The sequence below is a fragment of the Cynara cardunculus genome, assembly GCF_001531365.2.
Source record: "Cynara cardunculus var. scolymus isolate 2C chromosome LG 17, CcrdV1, whole genome shotgun sequence".
NCBI lineage: Eukaryota > Viridiplantae > Streptophyta > Magnoliopsida > Asterales > Asteraceae > Cynara > Cynara cardunculus.
Window position 1 is genome coordinate 2,131,975 of NC_037544.1, and position 18,159 is coordinate 2,150,133.

General features: G+C 31.6%; 1 protein-coding gene across 1 annotated transcript; it reads left to right on the forward strand.

Moving 5' to 3' along the window:
* The first annotated feature begins 11,550 nt into the window (after window positions 1–11,550).
* Window positions 11,551–12,599, forward strand: LOC112500442 (squamosa promoter-binding protein 2-like). Its single transcript, XM_025103938.1, has 2 exons — window positions 11,551–11,945; window positions 12,404–12,599. The coding sequence occupies exons 1-2, from the start codon at window positions 11,551–11,553 to the stop codon at window positions 12,597–12,599; spliced, it is 591 nt and encodes a 196-aa protein (XP_024959706.1).
* The last annotated feature ends 5,560 nt before the right edge of the window (window positions 12,600–18,159 follow it).

The following is an 18,159-nucleotide window of genomic DNA, read 5'->3' on the forward strand; positions in this document are numbered from 1 at the left end:
TTATCCTGTATTTGATTGTGTTTATCTGCAGTTAGTTACACGAATTCAGATATGGGATGAAATCGGATAGGGATGAACGGGTTTAAGAGTTTTTAAGAGTTTAAGAGTTTTAAGAGTTTAAGAGTTTTAAGAGTTTAAGAGTTTTAGCCAAATGCTTTATAATATAGTATAGATATATATATATATCTATATATATGATTTTTATTAAATTTATAATGAGTTATTATACAAAAACTAATTTCATACTTATCAGAAAATAATAAATTAAATTTAAAGCGATATAGTAGTGACTAGTGATGGCAGTGAGGGCCATGCCCCCCTGTCTTCTACCTAATGCCCCATCAAACACCATCCCTATGTAATTTAATTTAATTTAAATTTATATTTTGGTCCCCAACAAGTGTAGAAATAGTCCTTCCCACAAGCCCAAAAATCATCTTCAACACTTCTAGAGCCTTCAATTTTTTATAAATAATGGAAATTATATAATGTTTTTTTTAGGGCAAGTTACATGAAAAAGTTATGTATGTTAATTTGATTCATATTTTCAGTAATGTATTTTTTGAACTTTTATTTTGGTATCTAAGATGTAAAGTTTTAAACATCTAAGTAACCGGATAACCGGTTGAAGCATTAACTCTTTCTTCTAATAAACCACAATACGTAAAAACTAATCTTAGATTAAGATATCCATGTCAGCAAATAATACCACAATACAGCGTTTAACTCAATTGCCAAATAGTTGGGCCATTTTGTCCAAATACAAGACAGGTCCCATATTCGATCCCGCCCCCACCCACTAGCCTCGGTCACTAAGCAAGCCAAAAAAATGCCCCCCACATTAGTGTCCTCGGAGACGGGTTTCGTATGGGGTCAGTTGAAGTTGCCGGTTAACAAAAAAAATGTGATATTTGAGCAAAAAGATGTCAAGAACCTCTTGTTGCAGACAGAGATCTTCTGCAAAACTGATCTGCAAAAGGGGAAAGAAAGGGATCATATCTATCAATGAAAGTTAAACATAATGAATAAGAATAAGAGGCTGTTTGGCAATTGCTGACTGGTTTGGTGTAGAATGATTAAGTGGTCAGAATGATTAGGAGGCTCTCATGATATAGTGTAAAATGAAATATAATTGTTTGGTAATTGTGTACAATAAAATTAGGGCTCTTAATAGTTAAGGGAGATCCAGGATACAAAATCATTCAGAGAGTTTTAGAACCATTAAGAGGCAGACTTTTTTTTGAGACTTTTTTTTGCCAAACAAGATTCATCTCTTTACGATTCAGAGGTTGCCTCCTAATGGAACTAGTAAGAGGTAAACAAACAACCCTTAGGGGTTTAGGGTTTATGATCAAACAAGATTGATCATAAACTGCAGTTTAAGATCATATAACAATAAGTTGCAGAAATGAATAACCTCTGGTATGCATGATTCAGACACTTATTCTACAAAAATGGAAAACCCCATTTCATAAAATCAAGAATTACAAACACACATGCTTAAGAAATGGCAAACAGGTCTCCAAACAGCACATCGATACCAGAAATCTAAACGACGATTCACTTGATTTTCTTCTCATCTACGCCTTCTTTCTGCTTCGGTTTTCCCGGCTTCGGCTTCAGAAAACAGAAGCAAGAACCACAGGGACCTTGAAACAAGAACTTCATCTCTCTTTCTCGAGTTCTCGAATTCTCGAATTCTCAAGATTTCAGACGATTGATGGACTTTTTTATATGCTAAAAAGCACTTTTTTTTTGGCTTTTGGTTCTACCTTATTCTTGAAGAAAAGTGCTTTCCCATCATATTCACAAATGAATGCAACTCAATTATAAGGATTCCTATTCACTAACTTTTAAGAGTTGAGGAAAGTAGGAGGTGGGGACACCATCAAGCATTTTAGCATGCTGGTATTCAGATGAACTGTTTACTTTAGATAAACAAAACCAAACACATCTGTGTATATCTCACTTGAAAGTAGGGTCTTAAAGTAAGATGTACGTAGATCTGACCTCTATCCAAAAGAGAAGCGATCGATTCAAAGTAAATGCAAACAACTTAAGAACATATAAGAACGGTAAAGCAAAGTAAACATGGTACGCAGACTGGGCTGGACAGGATATGACTAGACAGACGAGACTACGAGAGAGTGGTAGTCGATGAAAGAATTGTGAAAGGTTATAGGTTTCTAATTTGAATATGTATGATTTAGTAATTTACCTATCTTATCCCATCTATTTAATTTTTATTGGAAATTGTCCAAAATAGCCATTCAGGACCTCCCAATTCAGTTTATTGCCGCTTTTCTACTTAATTGACTGAAATAGCCAAGATTTTATAAATAGCAAGTTGCTAAAGTGCTATTTTAGAAATACTGGCGTGGCAAGTAGCAATCTAGCAAGTTTCATAAGTGGCTCTTCTATGTCAGCATTTTCCTAAGTACCATTTTAGTAACTTATAAAATTATCATTTATTGAATATTAGATTCATAAAAAGTAAATTTCGCAAACTGATAAAGTACTACTTGCGAAATCTTGGTTGTTTCTGTCTATGGAGTAAAAAACGGCTAAAAAGTGAACTGGAGAATTTGAAAAGGGTATTTCGGACAATTTCCTGATTTTCGTTCCACCTATTTTGATGGGACAAAAAAAAGAATCTTTTTGGCCCATCAGTCATGTCTTATCTCAGTCTAATGTCACACCAAATATGATACAATGATAACAGATCCCTACACATAGATGGCTTTACTTGATGATACTTTGAAAAGCCATGGATTCAGATGGCTTAAACATACAGACTGTTCCCTATATTTCTTTACTAAAGGAAACCAAGAAAAAGATTGCTGGGCTGTCTACCAAAGATTCTAGACTTTGTGGCTCATTGTATTCCTAACAGATTGGCTGTAATCATTCAGCTAAGGTGCCAATGACTCAAATTCAAACTGCATGCGACTTTCAAGTGTACCAGTGATTTACAAGAATCATAAATTTAACGGGGTTTCACATATTCACACATGGTATCAGAGCCAAGGTCTACCACTTTAGGGACTCGACATATCGGGATAATATGTACCCATCTAACCTCCCTTGGAGGGTGCGTGTTGGAGTTCCACATCGGAAATTTTCTCCTCAATATTGGTTGGGAACTACCCTTTCTCTCTTTATGGACTGTTGTGGATAGTAACTAATGGGGTTTTACATATTCTCACAAACACCAATCCGCAAGTGTGTAGAACCAAATCTTCAATCTCGAGTCTAAAGATGTTCAAAAACCCGACCAACCCGGTCAAACCCAACCCAACGCGAAGCAACCTGATGTCTAATCGAGTTGAATTTTTTTCAAACCGTAGGTATTGGGTTACGGTCATTTGAACTCAACCCAACCCGATAAACCCAAAATCCTTTTATTTTCTTGGATTTAATATTAAGTCCTTACTAATATGTACATTAGACAATTATACCATCACGTACCCTCTTATATACATATATTTTCAATCTATTCTCCATCTCTATATAACTCCTGGGTTGGGTTCCGGTAAGAAGGAGAGTTAAGGTGAGAAGCGTAAGAAAGGTTCTCCACCCTTAAATGCTTATTAGGATTAGATGCACCGGATCAATCCCCGTATCAAGCAGGATTCATTGGTGGGTTTGAGATTAAAGATGATAAATGATCCAGATCTCTTCTCACGTTTCTCATATTAACTCTCTTCTCACACGATCCTCCGCCCATAACTCTTTTGTATACATTCAGTAAATGTGAACGTATATACGCAAATTGAAAAAAGTAGTTGAATGTGATATACTTTAAGATTTAAAGAGTATGGATAAGTTGTATCAAATGATTGATAATAAAAAAAAGAAACTATGAGTAGAGAAAACAACATAATCAAGGTTAGAATAATATTTTGATTTACCAAAATATCAACCTGACAACCCATAAGGCTTGGGTTGGGTTGAGATTTTTCAATCTGCAAATATTAGGTTGTATTATTTAAATATCTTTAACCCGATCAACCCAACCCATGAGGACCTCAGATACGATCATAGCTAGTGTGCAAGTTCTGAAAGAGCCATTTGATGATCAGTTCATCCCTGCATCAATGTTGCTATTTGTGGCATATGGCAAAGGGTTTAATTCAAAATGATTCAATAATAATACTATATGCAAGAAATGGTGTTCCCAAATTCATAAGCAAGAATGCTCTAATGGGAAAAAAATCGAACTTAACTTGCAAGATTATATGCAAATGGATGTTATTTCATCAACTGACCGATAAATATGGAAGCTAGGTGTCCAAATTCTACGTTGGAGAGGAATCAACGGATCGACAAATATGCCATCCCACCCATCTCATCTCTCAGATCATCCTTCCCTTCTCAATCTCTTGCTGTTATTAAAAGATTTATCCTCCATTTTCATTAGGATTAATGCTCGTACGAAGAGAATAAAAGCGCACGCAAGGCGTTCGACGAAATGTCTTCAACAAAAGTAGCAGGAAGAGGAGCAATGATGGTACATAATATTCGTCGCCATACTCTCCTACAAGCCACCAGACCTCCACGCTCCAGTAATGGCTTCTTAGGCGGTTGCTTCACCTCCGTTTCCACCCCTCCTCCCGAGGTACCCCACAAAATTCACAGATTGATCGATCATGTTTTATTTGTAAAATTCAAATTTCAAAACATCGAACATGAAAATTGCAGGTCATAAATTAACGATGGGTTTGTGCAGGGTCGATGTGAAGGAGGAGAGAAGGTAAAACAAACAATGGATAATGTAATCAGTGCGGCCAAAGACAATACTCAACAGCTTAAAGATCGTGTAATGGGAGCGGCGAATTCCGGCAGCTGCTCCTCCGCCTCTGGCCACCCAAGCAAGAACCCTAATCTTAATCATGGCGTTGAACGCACTGACAGTAGTTGTGAAGATGTGAGGGATCGCCCCGGTGGATACAGCTGAATGAAACCGCATTCATGGGATTGTCTTATTGAATAAGACACAATTGCATTTTATATAAATATATTTTCTAACTTTTTTGTATAGTTATTGAAATAAAAAAAAGAATTATGATGCCAAATACAATAATAACTACAAAGATTTTAAGAAAAATAAAAATGATTACTGATAATTCTAATCAGTTCTATACAATATCTGAATGTGAGCAGGTATTTTACAGTTGACTTGACGTCTAAAATTAGTGGACGGATTTAAACCCGTCTACAGTAAAATTTAAACTTTCAAGTTTTTATGTACCGGAAAAAAGTCGTTTTGTCAGTTTGTTATTGGAGCTACACGAACAAAGTCGGAATAGAACTCAGCGATAGTCATCAAATTTAAAAAACAAACCCGATAAATAGTGTGTGTGGTGTGGTTTAATAACTCACAACAACAAATAATACTGAGTTGGATATTACATCGCTCACCACATTAACATGGTAACCGGTTAATGCTTCAACCAGTTGTCTGGATACTTAAATGTTTAAAATTTTACATCTTAGCTACCAAAATGAAAGTTCTAAAAGTATGTTACCTAAAATTAGAATCAAGTTAAAATACATTATTTTTCAATACAATATGTCCTTATTTTATATATAATACAAGATTATATATAAAAATGCAAACAAACTGCATAATACGATTTGATAAAAATACAAACAGTAAATTACATCACAAAAGTTTTAAATCATGTTTTATGACATGATCGATTTGTACGGTTTAAATAAACACCCCTGACAATTGTAAAATCAAAATCTGCAAATGGAAAAAAAATGGAGATAAAAGACGAAGAATGAGATGGGTATGTCTTAAAACACCATTTTCGAATTAAGTGCCGAGTGGGTTTCAAATTTCTAGGTTCACGGGTGTACAAATAAATAATATAAATAATTGGCTAAATTAACAGATTATTTAATTTAGAGGTTGTTTGTTTATCTTTTAATAGTTTTATTAATAGATGAATCTTGTTTGATAAAAAAAAATTTGTTTCTTAATGGTTCTAAAACCATCTGAATGATTTTGTATCATGTGTCTCCCTTAACCATTAAGCGTCCGTAAATAATTACTAAAAAATTATATTTCATTTTGCACTATATGATGGGAGTCTCTTAATTATTATGTATTTGTTTCATATGTATTCTGTTTACATTGTGAAACTTTTTAGTTGTACTTTTTTGTTTTATAAACACATAAATATATATATATATATATATATATATATATATATATGTGGTTGGGTTCTGTGAGAAGAGGAGATATAGTGAGAAGCATAAGAATAGATCTTCATCTTTGGACCAATCATAATTGAATATCAACACTAATGAGGTGCACCGAGATATACCAGATCAATTCTCTTCTAAAGCACAATTCACAGGTGAGCATGAGATTAAAAGTGATCAACAGTTCAGATCTCTTATTACGCTTCTCGCCATAACTTCCCTTCTCACACGATTCTTTGTCTAAATATATATAAATATGGTTGGGTTCCTGTGAGAAGGAAAGTTAAGGTGGGAAGCGTAAGAAGAGATCTTCACCTTGGATACACATTAAGACGAGATACATCAGATCAATTCCAATATCAAACGCCACAAAACAAGCAAGTGAACTACTTCGACTAGTTTGTCCGCTGTTTGGTTTGAGGGCCTACATCAACTAGGCCTCCCGCTAACTGAAGGAAGCGATCTGTCTTAAACAAGAAGCTTTTTGTGCCAATAGTTAGGGGGCGTTTGGTTCACAGAATGATTTCTGAAGGAAAGGAATTGGAATCTGGTTTGACCAAGTGTTTGGTTGGCAGGAATAAAATGTAATATGTTTAATGAATTGGAATCTGTCTGTTTGGTTTGCAACAGAGTTAGAATGGAATGGTGAAAAAGGGCAAAAATACCCTTTCTTTGATATTTTTTTTAACTGTTAAGCAGAAACTGGAAGCAACAAATAAGCAGAAATTGTTAAGCAAAAATCGTTAAGAATAAATTGGAAGCAGCAGTAGTAATCGATAAGCATAAACGGGAAGCAAGCAGAAATCGTTAAGCAGAAACTGGAAGCAACAGATAAGCAAAAATCGTTAAGCAACAACAGTAATTGATAAGAAGAAACGGGAAGCAAGCATAAAACGTTAAGCAGATGATGAAGCTGGAAGAGGGTGTTTTTATAATTTACACAATTTTGGAGGGAATGGATTTCAATTCCATCACTTTTATGAAGGAATGGTGAAATCCTCAAAAGAGGGAATGTTCGGAATTCAATTCTATTCCATAGGTAACCAAACGTTGGAATGGAATTTGGTCAACGGAATTGACTATTCCAATTCCATCAGATTCCGACGAACCAAACGCCCCCTTAGAGTTTTAACTTTTTTATGCACTTAACACAAAGGGATTCTTATATCATGAAGTGAAGCAATGGAAGAGAGGAAAAAAGTGCTTCGTATCAGGTTCTATCTATGGGACTTTAACGAGAACTTTTTGATTCTTTCTGAAAAAAATCTAAGAGGTCCGTGAATGACCCTGTGTTCAGCAGGGCAATTAAAAGTGATCAGGAAGAGATGGTTTTGAAATTAAAAGTGATCAAGAATCCAGATTTCTTATTACATTTTTTTATCTTAACTCTTACTTCCACACAATTATTCGTGTGTGTGTGTGTGTATATATATATATATATAGAGAGAGAGAGAGAGAGAGAGAGAGATAGAGAGAGAAATGAGGTATTATGCAACCATTTACATTTGTACAACCAATACAACTCAATCTCAATCGTCCATTTAATTTGATGAATATGTGATTTCATAAAAGTTTTTATTGTTTCATAATATAAAGTATTGATTATAATTAATTAAGATAGTCATCTTCCATAAATATTCAAATCATAATAAATGAACTATCATCATTTCCATAAACATCTCAATTGATTGGGTTGCATTGGTTGTACAAATGTGATGCGTTGCATTTCAAACGTCTTCTCTATATATATTAGAATGGTACTCGCGCAATGCAGCGGGATACATTTCGATTTTAATGTTTCATTTTATTTTGTCCCCTGTTGATGTTATGATACTATTTTATGTGGTTTTGAAAGAAAACGATAATGTTTTTATTTTAAATAAAATATAAATTTGAAGATATCTTAAAAATTTTAAAAAATATATATTGATATTAGTATTAAATTAACTATTTAAAAATTCTTGTTTTGTTGTGTAATTTTTTTAATTCAATTTTTTCTATTATAATTTAATTTAGATTTAATAACATAGTAAATTTTTATTATATAATAATATAACTTTTTACAAAGATAATAATTAAGTATATGTTTATCTGCAGTTAGTTACTCGAATTCAAACATTAAACTTTAATAAGTTGTATTTATACATTATTTACTTGTAATTTTGAAGTTTAGATAATATGCATCAATAAACAATACTTTATGTATAAAAATGATTTCTAAAAGTTTTTATCAATTCAATTGTTTATATCGCATACTTCTTTACTGATTAAAATTAAAAAGATTGTAATTTTATTTTATTCGTTTTATTTTTATTGTTTATTTTTTATGCATATTTCTTTATTGGTTAAAATAAAAAAAAAGTATAATTTTATTTTGTTCAATTTAATTTTTTATTTTCTAATTAATAACAATATTGATCGTGTATTAGTTTTCAAAAATATGTTTCATTAAGGTATTATTTTACATAATTTTTTATATATAAAGTTTAGCATTTAATATATTCATTAACAAACATTTGTTTCTCAATCTGTTTGTTTCATCTGTAAAACAAATACATATGAAATAAACACATTGTAATGATGCACTAGTTCTCAAAGTTATCATAATTTTATGGGTTCTTAAAATAAGGTCCACTATAACTCATAAGAGCATCTCCAACAGATTTTTTAAAATAAAAAAATGATCAACATGATAGAAAGAATCATTTTTTTATATATTCCAACTCATAAAAAACTGAAATAACGCAGGAATACTGTAATTTCTAAAATGAAGAATCTAATGAAATTAAATGTAATTTTAATTTAATTTTTTGCATTTTAATTCTCCATTTTAGAGAAATTTTGGAAAAGCTGTCGAAGATAGTCTAAATACTTGTTAATCATCATTTACAAATAATTATGTAAAACAACATGTAAATATTATATCTTAAATACTAAAATGGAAATTTAATAATATAACTAATTTCGTAATGTATATTATATTATAAAGTATTTGACAAAAACTTTTAAATACCATTTTTTATATATAAAGTATTGTTTATTGATGCATATTACAAATAAATAATGCATAAGTACAATTTATTAAAACTTCATTGTTGAATTTGTGTAATTAACTACAGATAAACATAAAAAAATATTGAAAAAACATTTAACTTTAAATATAAGAAATCTAAAATATAATGTTATAACAAAATACTTGATTATTATTTTTATAAAAAATTATATTGGTAAATCAAAAATAAATTACTCCGTTATTAAACCTAAATTAAATTACAGTAAAAAAATTGAATTAAAGAAATTACAAAACAAAACAAGAAATTTTAAATAGTTAATTTGATACTAATATCGATATACTTTTTAAAAAAAATTTAAGATACCTTCAAATTTATATCTTATTCAAAAATAAAAACATTATCGTTTTTCTCAAATCCACATAAAACCATATTATAACATCGACAGATGACAGAATAAAACGAAACATTAAAATCAAGATATATCTCGCTGCATTGCGCGAGTATCTTCTAGTCTTCAAAATAGAGAATCTGTTGGAGATGAAGCTAGTTTTTTTTTTGAAATTTTTGAAATTTTAATTTTTTAATCTTGAACAATCTGTTGAAGAAGTTCCAAATATACCCATATATATTGTTAAATGCATTCATACCTAATAATTTTATTTTTACGTATATCAACATCAAAACTTACTTTTTATATGTTCAATGTATGATTTAATCTGATTCTGATATACAAATAATAAGCATAATATTACATACAAATTATTAATATTTTAAAATTTTAAAATCAAAATAAAAAATATAATGGAGGTGAATTATGCGGCATAAATCACCATCAGGAGTTAAGTTCTGAAAAATTCCAAACAGAGGTGGGCCCACTTGTACAAGTGTCAGCCCCTGCCTCTCTTGCCGTGATCCTCTGCCACACGGATAGCGAAACCTTTGTCTCCTTCGACTACAATTATATTTCTCCATTATTTACCCCCTTTCTTTCCTTAAACTACAAACACCCCCTCCATCTTTCACATGGGTTGCAATCTAACCCTAACTAATCAAATCAAAACAACATATGGTCCTTGCACAACTATTTATATCTACTTTGCCCCTTTCACTTTTGATTTAAGTACACAATCTACCCTATCCTTCAACTCTATAGATATCCGATAAAATTACAACATTGCTCATAGATCATCTATCAATAAGGTTTGAGCATTTGAGGATTCTCTTTAGAGGTCACCGATTCGAGTTCTACAAGGCCACGAATGGTATCCCATAAAATTACAACATTGCTCAGCTCCTCAAAGTCATTGAGGATTTTTTGACTGTTCTCTAGGGCCCTGGGATTAGTCAAGGTGAGCGTAAGCTGGTCTGAACACCCATTATTAACAAAAAGAATTACAGAATATTCATTGTAAATAAAATGAGAGAATTAATATAGAATATTGTATTTATTTTTTAAATAATCCAATAAAATGTTTTACGTAAAAAAACAAGGAATTATTTACCCATAAAAGTTAGTTTTATTGAAGTAGTTTTCTAATACATTTTTTCTTAAACCACAAGAGGGGTTTTGACGTTGCTAAAAGTTCATTTATCATCACAAAACAGTTTATAACAACAACATAGCTTTGTGGTTGAAACATTCGTCATCAAGCGAGTGTCTAGACCTCATTTTTTTTTTAAAGTTGAGTTATATTGATCTTCAAATTAGTATCAAATAATATATAATTAATTTTGGGGTATAACAAAACTAAATTAAACTAAACAAACATGATATATTTGTTTTCCTCAATCATTAGGATCAAGACGTTGTTTCCATGAAGACACCTGACTAGTACACACAAATGTGTGAACAGATGTGTGGCATATTCGAACACCTAAGGGTAAAAAGATGCATAAATAATCACAAGGGTGGTGCCTGATTGGTTTGAGTTTGACTTTAAAGATCAAAAGTACCAAAAAGTCCCAGATTCAAATCCAAAAAAGAATAAAAATTCTCTTATAGCCACGAAAGTTTAAATGCGATGATTCCAGACTATATGCAAAGCAGATGGTCGGCCTGAGATTAGTCGGCTTGCATAGCGGGGTTGAATATCCAGGTTAATAAAAAAAAATGCATAAATGTGATTTTTGCATTGAGAGGGACTAAATTCAGGATGAGAAGTAATCAAAGGGACTATTTGTGTAAATTTCATATGAACTTCTCTTTTTGGCTTCTATTCTTTCACTCGTTTTCCCACCCATTCTCATTCCTTAATTCATCATTTTCCAGATTACAAAAACACACCCACAAGAAAAAGAATCATACCCACGAGAAAGAAAACAAATGGATTCTCGAAATCGATCTCCAAGAAACCCCACAATAGTTTTGAAGTTCAAGAATCCATCTATGGCCATGGAACAATTAGCTGAAGACGATTACTTAGACGACGATGCAGAAGAATCAGGACAAGGGTATCTTCAGTTTGGAGCAAATGGTGGTATCAAGAAGAAGAAAATGGTGGATTCCGGCGCCGGCGGTGGTGGGTCTGGGAAGAGAGAAACAGCTGCCATTAATGGAGGAAGAATGACACCATCTTGCTGTCAAGTAGATAGCTGTGCAGCTGATCTTGCGGTGGCGAAGCGGTATCACCGGCGGCACAAGGTTTGTGAGGTCCATTCCAAGGCGCCGGTGGTGGTGGTGGCCGGAATCCTTCAAAGGTTCTGTCAACAATGTAGCAGGTTCGTCTTCTTCAAATTCAAAACCCTAAACTTATAATCAGGGGTTGTTTGGTTGGTTGTTCATTAAGTTTCGAATGGATAAAATTGTATGTGTGAATTAATCTGTCAGTATAAATTATAAAGCTTTTTGTTTGGGAATATTTTTTTCATAGATGAAAGACCATGTTTTATAATCCGGAGGGGAGGATTGGAAAAAAACTTGACTTTATGCATAAAACTAGCTTAAAAACATACTGAATAAGTCATTTTCTGTATCATTAAGTCACTATCAAACAGTCATGTATATAGCTGACCGAATAAGCTGATGCTCGTTAATTAACAAGCCCATAATCTGTTGCAAATCGATATTAATCAATTATTCCCCTTTTTTCTTTAAATCGAATTAATTAATCAAAAAATCAAGAAACTTCGGAATATTGATGAAAAGTATTCGATTTTTCATGGGTTTTTGCATTTAGATTTCATGAGGTATCGGAGTTTGACGACGCAAGAAGAAGTTGTCGGAGCCGATTAGCCGGGCACAATGAACGGCGCCGGAAGTCTTCATCGGAAGCAACTTCGGTTGACATCCAAGGTTCGAGCCTAGGGCAGGTCGGTGATCGGAGAAGCCGGACTCCGGTGGCTCTCGGCGGTGAACGGTTTCGGATTGGTTGAGATCTTCATTGAACCATTATGCTTGCTCTCTTCTGTCATATTTGTGTAAGGATTTAGGTGCCATTTAATTTCAGTGAACCACGAGCAAAGATTTAGTGGTAATATGCTTATGGGTTAGGGCCTATTGCTATTGTGTACTCTATGAGGTTGGATTTAGTAAAAGGTAAATTGTCCAAAAAAAGCCACTTTTGGCCCATATGCATGTTGCGTAAGTGATAGCAGGGACGGACCCAGGTGGTTCATGTGGTGGTACGTGTTACTTTTTAATTCGTTCATTGGTCGTAGTGTAAAAAGTTATAAAGTCGTGAAAAGTGTCATCGTATTAATTTGTTGTGTGTCATCATATATATTTTGAAACTACTAGAAGAGTGTTCGCATAATATAGCGAGATATATCTCAATTTTAATGTTTCGTTTTATTATTTATCTTTATCGATATAATACGGTTTTTAGTGGTTTTGAGAAAACGATAATGTTTTTATTTTTTGGATAAAATATAAATTTAAAGATATCATAAAAATTTGGAACAAAAGTATATCGATATTAGTATCGAATTTACTACTTAAAGTTTTGATTTTTTTGTGTAATTTTCTTAATTTGATATTTAATTTAGAATTAATAACGAAGTAATTTATTTGCCGTTTAATAATATAATTTTTATAAAGATAATCATTAAGTATTTTGTTACCATGATTATCCTAATTATATTTTAGATTTTTTATATTTAAAATGAGATATATATCTCGTATTTGATTATGTTTATCTATAATTAGTTACACAAATTCAAAATTGACGTTTTAATAAGTTATCTTACACACAATTTGTTTTTTATCTTGAATTTTAAGTAATATGCATGAATAAACAGTACTTTATGCATAAAAAATGGTTTTTAATTTTTTTTGTCAAATGATTTATAATATAGTATAGATAATGAGGATATAAGTTTTTCTTAGTATAATTGGTTTGCAAGGAGTTTTTTCGACTAAGATCCGAGTTTGAATCATGTTAGTGTTATTTTTTTAGTTTTTTGCATTTAATTTCAAATTTATTATGTTTCTGAAAAAAATTGCAATAGAAGGCTTGAACACATGATCTCAATATGAAAAACAATGAACTAACCAATTGACTAATGATGATTTTGTGAAATATTTGTATATTTGTTTCTTACAGTCAAATTGTGTCACCGCTTGAAGAAAAAATTGCGACCGTCCTCTGAGTGCTAGGGGTGTAAAGGAGCCAATGGGTCGAGTAGTGGGTTATTCGAGCTCGGCTCAAAGAAAATTATACTAGGCTCGAGCTCGAATATTGAGTTATCGAGCTCCATGCTCGTTTATAGGCTTGTACTCGCGTAGTGTTGCTATATGTACACATATTTATATCAAAATCAAATTAAATCATACACTGAAAATTTAAAAATCAAGAGGCCGTTTACCAATTTATCTGGTAAACGTTTACTGGTAAAATTTAACCCTACCATTTATTCACCGAGTTAGATTTTAATCCACCAAAACATTATCATATGCAACAATTTATCCGGTAAAACGCTTACCGTGGTAAGAGTCGTCGCCCTCACTTACCGGGTAAGACTCTTAATCATTGTCTCGCTCTTACCGGGTAAAATTCTTGGTCCTTACAATATTAATCTGGTAAGGTAATATGACTTGGTATTCACTTACCCGAGTAATATAACACTAATAATTCCTAGATGTGTTTCGTGTCTTTAGGTAAAAGAAGTTTTGTACATGTTTTTGCGGTTTTTTATGAGTTTTTGTTTTTGAAATCATAATATGTAAATTAATAACTTAGAACTTGTTTGTTAGCAGTTTAATGAGACTAACAGCTTATTTGGTCAGCTATACATTGTTATTTGGTATGTCCCGTCAACTTAATTGTTTGATAGTGGCTTAATAATATAAAAAGTGACTTATTCGGTAAGAAAATTGTAGCTTTGACCTCTTATCACGCTCTACTTTTCTTTGAACCTGCTTAGAGGGTTTTTCGACCAGACACAAAACAATACAAGTAAAGACAAACCATGCCAACAAATTAATCTCGGGAAAGAAAATCAAACTGTCTGAAATTTGCCTTCTTGGTATTCAGATTTCAACAGTTTAACATGAGAACGATTTGCAAATGAGAAGAACGTTGGGTTTTTGACAAGATAAGAGAAAAATGTTTAAGTTCAATTAATGCATTTTGCCCCACTGTTGTGGATGGTTTTAGAGTCGACGAAACAAATGGGTCGTTTAGACAATTTTCAATCGAAACGTACAACACAAAAAATCGTGTTCTGCCTCCAACCAAACTGTATAACATGACATTGTGTACAGAATAGAGAATCACAAATTTTGATGAGAATAAAAACTACGTCGAGTACGAAATTGAGTCTATATCGAACTAAATTTTTTAATCTTCATCTGTCAAAAGTATCTCTTGCATCCACTATCGAAACTTGTGACTCTACATTATCATCAACTCTGGGAAAATTGCACTAAAATGGTACCAACTTTCACCTGATTCCTATTTTGGGGAACCAACTTTCAAAATCGTCATTTAGGGGTCTCTATCAAACTTTTTGTTTATTTAAGGATCTGGTTGATCTGTTGAACATGTGACAGGTAATTTAAGGGTCTCTATCAAACTTTTGTTTTGATTTGTCAAATTTGATTTAAACTTTAATATTGATACGGATTGGTTGGATATAAAAATCTTAAATGTGATATTTAATATTTATTTTTTATTGCATCAATTAAGTTTTTTCTATTAAATTGATTTTTGTATTGTATTAGTAAAAAACAATTTTTATTGTGGTAATTTGGATTTTTATTTTTTGTAAAAAATCTTCAATTTGATATATGAATTTAAAAAAAAAACGAGATTTGAAATGAAAAATAAATTTTATTGCATTAATTTTTGAGAAAAATTGAATTTTAGTTATTTTTCTATAATTATTTTGCAATTTTAAATATGACGTGAAATATTAGTTTTAAAATAAAAAATTAATATGACGTGAAATATCTTAGTTGGCAAAAAATCTAGATGATATCAGCATTAATAGGTCAACGAGACCCTTAAATAAACAAAAAGTTTGATAGAGACCTCTAAATGACGATTTTAAAAGTTGGTTCCCCAAAATAGGAATAAGGTGAAAGTTGGTTCCATTTTGGTGCAATTTTTCCTTGTTAAATATACTGAGTGGGCTGGATTCATTATTCTTTGAGGATCAGCTAGCAAAGAAAGCAAAGAATCTGATAACGCCTATTCACGTGAAGTAGTTTATAATCTCATCATGCTATTTCTTTCACTTGTTAGCCAGCTACCCAACAGTAACGAACTCGACTGACTCAGTATCTTCAACAATACGATTATCACATTGGCAATATTATTGTTGACAGAATAAGTGACGATGAGAAAGGCAGAGTAGCATAGTATATTCATCGTTCACCATCATCCCTAGTTCCATCATCCATTATCTCCTCACTTTCGTTTCCAAAGTATTCCTACGAACTTCTTCCTCCGCCACTATATCTTTCCTTATCAAACCCTGTTAAGCTCCACTGATATCGAGTATACGTCAAAACAAACCAAACTTCAATTCTATTAGGTGTGTTTGGTGTCAGGACATGACATGACAGAACAAGACATGACTGGACTGGACATGACAAGATAGAACAACTGTTCAATTTTTGGTAAGATAGAACTGGACAGAACAGAACAAATAAAAATGACCAATTTACCTCTGGTGAGTTGTTTATTTTAATTAATTWATGTAATTTATTAAATTATAATAGAATAACTATTTGTTATAACAAAATATACCATTTGAAGTTTTTGTTAAAACAATTAAAATGACACTAAATAAAAAGTTTATGTAGTTTTCTATTTTTTTTTCTACATTATTTTTTATTATTAATGTATAATAAATTACATAAATTAATAAAAATATAGAAACCATATAAAAATAATATTTCGAAGACAGTAAAATAAAAATTTAAGAAACATAAAATACAACAAATAAAATTTAAAGAATAAATAAAATATAAAAAAAAGACCTATTTGATGTCTTAGAAGAGAATTAAGTTTTATTTTGAGATTATATTGGTAAAATATAAGTCTGTTTTACATTGTTCCATCTTGTTCCATGGGGTAGGGGTGGAACAGGCCTGTTCTATTATGTTCATGTATGTTCCATATAAAATTTATGTCAAACATGAGACAGAGATTCTTGTCCTGTTCTATCTTGTCCATGTCCATGTCCAGTGTACTAAATGCACCTTTAAGTTCTTGTTAAATACCATAAAAACAGTAAAAGAAAAGGCTATTATTATCATATCAAATTAAATGTATTATATATTTAAATAAACCCCATAATATAATTATGAGAATCTAGACAAATGATTAACAACCCTTATTAAAAATAAATAATAATTTAATTTTTTATTTATATTATTAATAAATGTAAGTAGTGTGGCATAAGTTGAGTGGATAGGGTTAATTAATAATGGCATTAATTGTAGGTAAGTTGGTCAAATAGAGTGTGCCCACATAACCATTAAGACACAAGTATTAGTCCCCAAAAAGGGTCTCCTCCCATTAAGCCAAATAGGAGACAATGGCTTTGTGAGGGTCTTGAGTTGTCTCCATATGTTTGGGATTTGAGACATAACAAGTGTGACATTCAAGTTTTCATCAATTATATTATACCTTAATGAAAAAGACTCTATTTAAGATATGATAAATGTGTTAAAATTTGCAAGTTTTTTTACTAAAAGTTATAAACAATGGTGGGTTTGGGATCTTTATCGAACGGGTGCATCTTTAAAGTATATGAAAGGCTTGTAAAGTCGTTCGATGTGTTTTTAGCTGAATTACACTGTTTCAATGGATTTTTTATGTTTTTTTGGTTGATTTCGAGGGACTTTTTTGGTTTTTGGTTGATTTTAAGGGATTCTTTTGGTTTTTTGGTTGATTTTTCTAATATCCTAGAGCACTGCTCAAGTTTATCGGATGCATCTTTCATACTCAAACAAAATTGTACTTGCAAAAATTGGTTGTGCGGATGCATGGGACCCCGCTCATCAACTCATAGGTCTGCCCTTGGATATAAATCTAGTATGTTATTATATATATATATAGATATATATATATATATAGAGAGAGAGAGAGAGAGAGAGAGAGATGAGCGATCAAATGAAAACCACTCCAATTTGTAAAAACCGTAAAAACTACTCTCATTCAGGGGAACGTTCAAATAAAAACCACCTAATTTGTACAAACCGTACAAACTTCATTCAACTAATCATAATTTTTCATTTTGTTCATTTTTTTGTAATTATGAGAGATTGATTAATCATTTTTATTGTGGATGATGTTAATCATGGATATTATCATCTTCATTATTTTAATTTTAGAAAAATACATGAAACAGTTTCATTAATTTTAGAGAAATACATGAAACAGTTTTATTAAGTAGTATATGAAACAATTTCATAACCATATATGAAACAATTTCATCAAAAAAAGTATTATATGAAACAATTTCACAAGATTAAACAATTTCA

Excerpts from the sequence above, each read along its gene's own strand:
- LOC112500442 (XM_025103938.1), top strand. The coding sequence starts at position 11,551 with ATGGATTCTCGAAATCGATCTCCAAGAAACCCCACAATAGTTTTGAAG. Across the intron at positions 11,946-12,403 it reads TTCTGTCAACAATGTAGCAG|ATTTCATGAGGTATCGGAGT; the intron begins GTTCGTCTTCTT and ends TTTTGCATTTAG.